Source organism: Piliocolobus tephrosceles, unplaced genomic scaffold, assembly GCF_002776525.5.
Source record: "Piliocolobus tephrosceles isolate RC106 unplaced genomic scaffold, ASM277652v3 unscaffolded_44464, whole genome shotgun sequence".
Classification (NCBI taxonomy): Eukaryota; Metazoa; Chordata; class Mammalia; order Primates; family Cercopithecidae; genus Piliocolobus; species Piliocolobus tephrosceles.
The window spans coordinates 1,664-10,783 of NW_022329270.1; the positions used below are offsets into that span (position 1 = coordinate 1,664).

Below are 9,120 nucleotides of genomic sequence, written 5' to 3' on the forward strand. Positions count from 1 at the left end.
GGATGTTCTGAGAAATGGGTCCCAGAGAGGCTAGGGTTCAGGGGTCAAGGGTCAGAGGTCTGGGATGCTGGGACACAAGGGTCAGGAAGGATGCTGAGGCATTGCTTTTGGACTTGTAGCTTCTCCTGGGCTCCACCCAGCAGGAACCACAGCCAAGCATGGGAAGACAGGGGCTGAGGCCACTCCATTACCAGGGACTTCCCAGTACGGGCACGAAAGAACTTCTCAGTACGCAGCAACCTCTCCTCATGCAGCGACCTCTCCTCCTGCAGGGAGCTCCCGCCCCCCGAAGCAGCTGGACTCCACCTCAGCAGAGGATGCCAGTCCAGCTCTCAGCAGCAGCAGCTCTAAGCCCAGGTGAGCCCCAGGTGACCAACATCACCTTTCAGGCCATCACTAAATCATAAGGTGCCTTTGAGCAAATAGGAACCCAATGGTCTTTCCTCTAAGCAGACACATCCTCGTGCCATGGCCACAGCCTGCAGCACAGAGGGTCCCTCACAGGGGCCCTTGAGCAGTGGACAGCTTGCACTATAGGAGCCAGCAGCTCTGCTGCCTGTCCAAGGTGAAGGGTCCACCAGGGTCCCAGTCGCCACCTCTCTCCCTGCCCCAGCCTCAGGGATGGCCCCCCCAGTTCGGAGGCTTTTACCTGTATACTTTGCACTAAGCCCTGTGCCAAGCATGAAAACTCAGAATCCAAAACAAAACAATTTTTTTCCTTACAACTGGAGTCCCAGCCTGAAGGATTGGTTCTTGGGGGTTGTAAATGCACTTGGCTACCGACATCCAGACAGCTGCTGGCAGGTTCAGATCCTGCTGAAAGTGAATCCTGGGGTTGGCAACGGGAGCAGGGATCCCTCCCACACCAGACAGGCTGATGGGACATCGTGGTCCCTAGTGCCCTCTGATCTCCTTGGGAGAGATAAAGGACATGGCTTGACTCACAGTAAGAATGCCAGGATGCCCCATATGCCTGTGCCAGTGACACCAGCCCAGATGCAGGCCACTGAGAACTTCCCCGCACACCACTGCATGACCTGGCAAGTCGCTCATTGCTTCAGGTGTCAGTTTCTCCGGTGTGAAATTGGGCCACTCCTACCTAGTTACACAGGGATTGTGGAATTTAACAACTAACACTGACATGGTACCTGGCACGTGTCTGGCACTGAACTATGTGCTTTACACATCCTGACCCATTTGATCCTCACCACAGCCATTTTACAAAGGAGGAAATTGACACTCTGGGGGTTTAGTCACTTACCCAAGGTATAGGAAGGTGGTGGAGCTAGAGTTTGAATCCAGACAGCCTGGCTTCAGGGTCTGCACTAATTAAATAATGTTTGTCAAGAGCCAATAGCACTAAATATCGCCCTTCTGCACCACACCCCCCACAAGTCTTTGCTGCATTGAATTGAATTCCACACTAGGGATTGGCTTTCTCAGCCTGTACTTGGGACCCCCAAAGGACATAGACTCTGGCTTATCTGGTAACAGCCACTAGGCTCCTTGCGTCTCATCTCCAGGGTGTCCATCCCAATGGTCCGCATACTGGCCCCAGTCCTGGTGCTGCTGAGCCTCCTGTCAGCCGCAGGCCTGATCGCCTTCAGCAGCCACCTGCTCCTGTGGAGAAAGGAAGGTGAGCAAAGGTGGGTGGCAGGAAGGTGGGAGGCTCACTGGACTAGGGACCTCGCTGAGACCTGCAGCTCCTCATCTAGCCCCGGAAAGACCCTGTGGGTCTCAGCGTGTCTGTCTGAAATATGGGCATCAGTAGCTGTGGCCTCCCTTCTGAAGGAGCCACGAGGTAATCAACATTAGGAAAGCAATTCACAAGGGGAAATGGGAGAATGAAGGATTCTCAGCTTCTTCCTGCCTGTCCGAACTGATCAAGCGCTTCTCTACCTGTTGATTCCAAGGAATTCATGGCCAGCTCCTTGTGTGGGAACCAACTGCCAGGGGCAATGCAGGACCAAGCACTGGAACTTGAGCAGGACAGACATTGTAACCCCACTCCTGCCACTGGGTCTCTAGAGCTGCTCAGTCCCTTCCATAGGCTGGGGCTCAAATCCCAGCTCTGCCACTTTTCAGCTGTGTGAGCTCAGGCAAGTCATCTACCTGCCCTAAGCCTCATTGATCTCAAATCACAGATATACATCAAACAGAAATAGAATACAAGTCACAAATGTAATTCAAAACTTTTGAATAGTCACATGAAAAAGAGTACAAAGAAATGAGTGCAGTTAAGTGTATTTTATTTTATTTTAATTACTTTTTTTTTAGAGATAGGGTCTCACTCTGTCGCCCAGGCTGGAGTGCAGTGGTGTGATCATGGCTCACTGCAGCCTTGAACTCCAGGGCTCAAGCGATCCTCCTGCCTCAGCCTCCCGAGTAACTAGAACTACAGGCATGAGCCACTAAGCCCAATCTAGTGAAGTTAATTTTAATAATGTACTTTATTTACCCCAATATATCCAAAACATTCTTATTTTGATATGGAATCAATATGAAAATATCAATGATACATATTCTCCTTTCATATTTTTCATATTGAGCCATCAAAACCCAGTCTAATGTAAAATAGTCACATTTCCGTGCCTGATGGCCATGTGTGGCTCCTGGCCGCTGTGCTGGATGGCAAAGACCAAAAGGATTAACCAAAATCTCAGTACTAAGAGCTACCATGTGCCAGGCACTATCCCCAGCTTATCTTGCTTATCCCCTTTAATCTCGTCCACACTGTGGAGTACACCCATTTTCCAGAGGGAGAAGCTGAGGCACAGAGTGGTTAAGCAGCTTGCCCTTTGTTTGCATAGCTAGGAAGTGATGAAGCCAGGAAGATAATCACAATGTCGTCCCCGTGGAGGTGGCCATGGGGGAATCCTGGGCCCGCTTTCCATCTCTTCCATGTGGCTCCTAGGAGGAAATGTGGGCTTTGTCCAGGTCCCCTCTGAGGAATCCAGGGTGGGAGCATTCCTGGTCACAACCTCAGAGCCACTTAGCACCTTGCCTCCCAAACTTTGATTGCCAGCTAGCAGCTGCGGCAACCCTTGGTAGCCTGTCAGAAATACAGACCCTCAGACTCTCACCTCAGCCTACTGTATTAGACTCGGCACTGTATGAAAATGTCCAGGGGGTCCTGTGTTCACACTAAGGCTTAAGTAGCAGTGACCTTAGCACACAGATTTATTTTCCCAGCCAGTTTCTGACCCTCATGAGATCATCTCCATGCACTGATCTCGGAAGACTGGGTCATTCCCAAGGGGCTGAGCTGGAAGGGGCTCTTCTGCCCATCTGGCTGCCTCCTCCCTCTGGGAGGCCCCTGCTCCCTTGTGCAAGGGGCCGGTACGCCTTTCTGGGCTGAGCTCCAGGCCATTCCCAGCTACACCTGGCTTCAAGGAGCTCCTGCTTCTACATCTCTTTCAGCTCGACAGGCCATGGAGACACAGAGGAACGAGAAGGTCCACCTCCCACACTTGGTAAGGACAGAGGCAAAGGGAAGCCCAAGCTCAGATCCCCTTGGGGCTGGAAGTCAAGATTTCTGGGCTCTGCTTCTGTAACTTCCTACCTGGGCCTGCATGCCTGACCTAGAGGCAGCGCTCGCTCCCCATCTTGGAGGAATCTCTGTGAGCCCCAAGACCAGCCCTTCAGGGTGTGAGCCAGAGTGCCCGGGGGGGACTCACAGGTGGGAACCTGATTTCCCGCCAGGTGCCAGGCAGGGCGGGCACCAGGAGCCATGTGAGCATCTTCTCCAGGCGCCTTCTTTCCATGCCTCCTTTTATAATCACAGAACATCGGAGCTGGATCCAGAGGAAGCCTTTGAGATCTCTAGCCCAACCTTTCTCTCAGATTAAAGCAAATTCCCTTTCAGAATGCGCAGGGGTCAGGGAGCTGTTAGAGACGCACTCTCCAGGGCTCCAGCCCCAGCTGAACCCTCCAGGGGTGTGGTCCAGGGACTCTGGCAGTGCTACAGACTCTAGTGGGCTTTTACAAAAGATGAAACTGAGGCCCAGAGAGGGTAAAGGTCTTGCCCATGGTCACACAGCAGGTGGTGGCCCAAATAGAAAACAGGACCCAGATTTCTTGACTCCCTGCTCTTCTCTTTCCAGAACTCCCTGGTGTTTTCTCTGAGCCTTCCTTGGCTCTGAGACCAAGGTGACATGGCTGCCCTAGGACCCAGGCTGAGGGTGGTGCTCAGGGGACCAGGGGCAAGAGAATAAGGGTCCCTGTGCCCATTGTCTGGAGCAGGGAACCTGCCCTAAGGCTACTGCTGCAAGAAGAGACTGTGCCCTCCGAGGCCAGCACTCCAATGGAGGGGGCTGCAGCATCGCACTTTAGGAAACAGAAGCTGCCCCGGCCCCTCCTCCCTCCGCTGTTTACTGAGATGCCTCCACTCCATTCCTTTAAACACAAGGGCAGGAAAGCGGGGCTACCACTGCCTTCTTTCCTGGCGCCAGTGAGGACAAAAGACTCAGGCCTGGTCCCCCCAAGGATGGTCTGGGGTGGAAATGGGACTTTGGGCTGTGGCTTAGGAAGCAGCTGTTGTGTCAGGAAGCTCAACAGGGCCAAAGGTAGTGGAGGGGAGTAAGGGAAAAGTCATGGAGACACATGGATGGACGGATGGTGGGTGCCACTGGCTGCCTCCACTTCCGGCCTCCTGGCTCTGTGGCCTGGGGCCTGGGTCTCACCCCACCTAGCTCCAGAAGAGGGGCTGGGGTCCGAGGATGCTGAGAGCGCCCGTACCAGCCACAGCTCCCATGCTACTGCCTTCTGGCAACCCTGGGAAGGGCTGCTTTGGGCTTTTTCCTGCCTGAGGCACCTGACCCTGGCTCTGCTGAAGAGGGAGGGGACAGGAAGTGGCCCAGGGCCAGCAGGCGGAAGGTCTCTAGGGGCAGCCCGTTGTTGAGGGAAAGATGGAACCAAGAGGGTCAGAGGCAAGAACCTTGTAAACACGATCAGGTGGGAGCTTCTGCTTTTTCTTAAATATTTCCCTTGTGGCATCTCCATAAGTTTTAGCAGAGTCTGGAGATGGAATTGAAGGGCTTTGGGGTTTTCTTTGCCCACATTCAGGTCAAAGAGGGAGGGGGATGCATTACTCATACTCTGAGAGAGCTTCACAGGGGTGTGAAAACCCTCAGGGAAGTGTTAGGGGTCAGACCAGCATTTTCTTTCCCAAAGAGATCTTGCTAGAAGGATTGCCATCCATCCATTCATGTCAGAGGCTTTATATACGCCATTGAATCCTCATCATTCCCACACGAGGTAGAGATTATTATCCCCCTCATTTTGCAGATGAAGAAATAGAGAGAAAAGGGAACTTGCCCACAGTGACCCAGCCTGAAAGAGACAGAACTGGGGAAACTGACAGGTCTATGGGGCCAGCTGCAGAGCCCTCTGTGTCCTCCACCCTGCTGCACTGAAGTACAAGGGGTTTGAGGAATGGAGCCAAGCTCACAACCCAAGATTCCTCCCCCAGACTCAGGAGAAAGACCCTGGGACAGCTGCAGACTCTCGCTCCTGGAAACGAATAGCCTGCTAAGCTCCCATCAGAACTCAACCCAGCTTCCCAAGACTTTCCTCTTTCTTTACTACGTTTATTACTAGTACCTAGAAACAGGGGCTCTGATATATATCTTGCATATTTAGCAACCCAGAAAATGCCTCTGTGCTTGCTGGAACAGGGTCGATCGTCCACAGTGGAGGCAGAGGGGCAGGGGAGAGATGGAATCACACCAGACTTACGGTAGTGGGCCTGGCTGCTGCCTACTACTGTGTGTGGTTTGGCCTCTGCACTGAGAGGCTCTTTCCTCAAACTCGGTCACCCTGGAACAGGTGACGCTTCTGTAGTTGCTGGTGGTCCAGGGTCAGCAGTGGCTGGGTTATAACCAGATTGCAAAGCTGTAAATATGGACTCATGGGTGTGATGTCAGGAGTCCTCTGGTGTAGCCCCAGGTCTGCCCTGCACCAAGGCCCCCTCTGTCTTCACCATGGGCAGGGCTACGAGGGACAAGGGCCCTGAGTGGCAGCATTTGGGAGTTGCCTTACCCCTCCCAGTGCCCCCATCCACCACCCACATTTCCCCCAAAGAATTCTGCTCTAATCCTTGTCTCCAGAAGGCTGAAGATGTCATCCTGTGTTTCTTTCTTTTCTTTAGTTTTTTTGTTTGTTTGTTTGTTTGTCTGTTTTTTGTTTTCTGTTTTTGAGACAGTCTCACTCTGTCGTCCAGGCTGGAGTGCAGTGGTGCCATCTCGGCTCACTGCAAGCTCCGCCTCCCATGTTCACGCCATTCTCCTGCCTCAGCCTGCTGAGTAGCTGGGACTACAGGCGCCCGCCACTATGCCCAGCTAATTTTTTGTATTTTTTAGTAGAGGCGAGGTTTCTTTAGCCAGGTTGGTCTCGATCTCCTGACCTCGTGAACTGCCCGCCTTGGCCTCCCAGAGAGTCTTTAGTATATTTTTTATCTTTTTAATTTAAAGTTTTAGAGAAACAGGGTCTCACTATGTTGCCCAGGTTGGTCTCAAATTGGCGGGCTCAAGCAGTCCTCCAGCCTCAGCCTCCCAAAGTGTTGGAATTACAGGCGAGAGCCACCACACCCAGCCTTCATCTCGGCATTTCTAACAAGAGATGGCTCAAACATCTACCTCTGCCCCCATCCCCAGAAGCTAGGTATTGGGTGAAGCTGGGGCTTGGTTAGCAGACCACGGACACCAAGCCCAAGAGAAATGTGTCACACACCCTGCCAGGATGGCAGCAGGGTATAGGGAAAGAGCTTGGGTCTGCAGTCAGACAGTCTCCGGTATGAGTCCCAGCTCAGCCATTTGCCAGCTGTGTGATGTCAAGCAGATTGCACTACCTTTCTGAGCCCTGTTGCCATAGCTCACATGGTTGTAAATAGGAAAGAGTGAGATGATATACCCCATAGATGCCCAAAAAATGGGAGCTTCTTTCTCTGGCATCGGGAGTCTTGGCTGGGGACCTTGGCCGGCTCCAGCCTCTGCTCTGCCCACCTGCCAGGGCAAGGCCTGAGATGGATAGGCCTGGCGTTCCTGATCTGAGGACCCATGGGAACAGCCAGGCCCGGGTCAGAATAGGGGCCTCCCCACTGATCTTGGGCTACCTCTCTCTTCCCTGGGCCATGGTCCCCTCATCTGATGGATAATGGATTGCTCAGACCCATTATCTCATGTGCCCCTTGTTATTCGATGTATCTCTGGCATGTTCAACTCTGCTTTCTCCTGGCCTGTTACAAAGAACCTGCAGCCTGCATGATCTTTCTGCTTTAAAGGATAGAAAATAATGAAAACAAATCAGTCATTCCAGAAGTTCTTGTTGGTTGAGTGGTAGGATGCTATTATGAATATTACAATCCCAAAGGACAAATTCTTACCTAGTTTTACAGCTGAGGAAACTGAGCTTCAGAGAGGTGAGACAGCTTATCCTTCTTTGGACAAGGCAGGAAGGAAGTGGCAGAGGCACGCAGGAGCTTAATATTCTCCCCTCCCAGGACCTCCCTGCCTTGCCAACCCCTCCCACGTTTCCCTCCCCTTGCTTGGGCTTGGCTGGGCTCATAGACTATCCCTGCTGCCAAGAACAGGCTGTTCTGACCAAGTGTCTGTTACAGCCACTGGAGAATGGCCGGGACACAGAGGACGCCGTGATCAACATTGCAGGGTCCATGGGGCCTCTCACCATCCCCGAGCCCTCTCCCAGCCTCTTCACAGAGATCCAGTATCTAAGCCAGGTATGGACAGAAGAGCCCTGGGAGGGGAGGGGCTGCAGAGCCACCTTGCCTGCCTCCACTCTGACGATTGGAGGAAGTGGAAGAAGGCCTTTTCCTCAGCATCTGCTCCCCAAACCCCACACCCCCGCATTCACCCACCTTCCCCATCACAGCCACAGCCCTAGCCCATTTCACCAGGGAAACCAGGGCTTTTGACCTCACATCCTCTTTTTTCCGGTCCAGAAAATTCCTGAATAGCTTGTGGGGAGTCACAGCTGACAGTGCTGTGGGCTGGCAGGAGGCCACAATTGCACCAGAACCCAGCCTGGGGCCTTGAGGGCACCCCGGGGGAGGGATGGATTGGGGTCATGAGAGGCCATGAATCAAAGCCTGGGAGTTCTGGGGAGGAGAAGTTGTTAGGTCCTGTGCCCCTGCAGATGGATGGAGGGCTGGAATTTGTGGAAAAGGCTGGGTGGACACAGCAGCTACCTGGGGACCACTCCTCACACCCCCTACCCCTTCATTTGGGTTCTGCTCTCCAAACCCCACTGTTGTCTTTACAGACTACAGAGGAAGAGGAAGCCCCTTCCCAGGCCCCCGAAGGGGACGTGATCTCGATGCCTCCCCTCCACACATCTGAGGAGGAGCTGGGTTTCTCGAAGTGTGTCTCAGTGTAGGGCAGGAGGCCCTCCTGGCCAGACCAGCCGTGAAGCAGTGTGGCTGGCTGGATCAGCACTGATTCCCGAAAGCTTTCCACCTCAGCCTCAGAGTCCAGCTGCCCGGAATCCAGGCTCTCCCAACCCTCCCCAGGCTCTCCTCCTGCATGCTCCAGCCTGACCTAGAAGTGTTCATCAGCCCTGGAGCTCAGAGCGGTGGCCTTGACTTTCCAGCTGGAGACTGGGACATCCCTGATAGGTTCACATCCCTGGGCAGGGCACCAGGATGCTGACCCTCAGCAGGGCCAGGCAAGGCTCAGTGGATCTGTTCTGAGTTTCTATCTGCCACAAACTCTCCTGGGCCTCACGCCCAGTGTCGGACCCTGCCTTCCTCCCGCTCCAGACCCCACCTTGTCCTCCCTCCCTGGTGTCCTCAGACTCAGTCCTGCGGTCTCCTGCATCAGCTGGTGATGACGAGGAGCATGCTGGGGTGAGACTGGGATTCTGGCTCCTCTTCGAACCCCCTGCATGCCAGCCCTTCAGGAAACCTGTGAAAAACGTGATTCCTGCGCCCACCAAGACCCACCAAAACCATCTCTGGGACTTGGTGCAGGACTCTGAATTTCTAACAATGCCCAGTGACTGTCACACTTGAGTTTGAGGACCAGCGGGCCTGATGAACGCTCGGACCCCTCCAGCTTAGAGTCTGCATTTGGGCTGTGACGTCCCCCACCTGCCCCCATAAGATCT

General features: G+C 53.7%; 1 protein-coding gene across 1 annotated transcript; it reads left to right on the forward strand.

Moving 5' to 3' along the window:
- Nucleotides 1–272: 272 nt before the first annotated feature.
- LOC113224347 (CMRF35-like molecule 9) lies at nucleotides 273–8,509 on the forward strand (the record flags this gene model as incomplete). The annotated part of the gene is made up of 5 exons (XM_026453538.1): nucleotides 273–357; nucleotides 1,524–1,636; nucleotides 3,421–3,473; nucleotides 7,616–7,735; nucleotides 8,278–8,509. Coding segments are annotated over 5 exons (485 nt in total), but the record flags the coding sequence as incomplete, so codon positions are not given.
- Nucleotides 8,510–9,120: the final 611 nt, after the last annotated feature.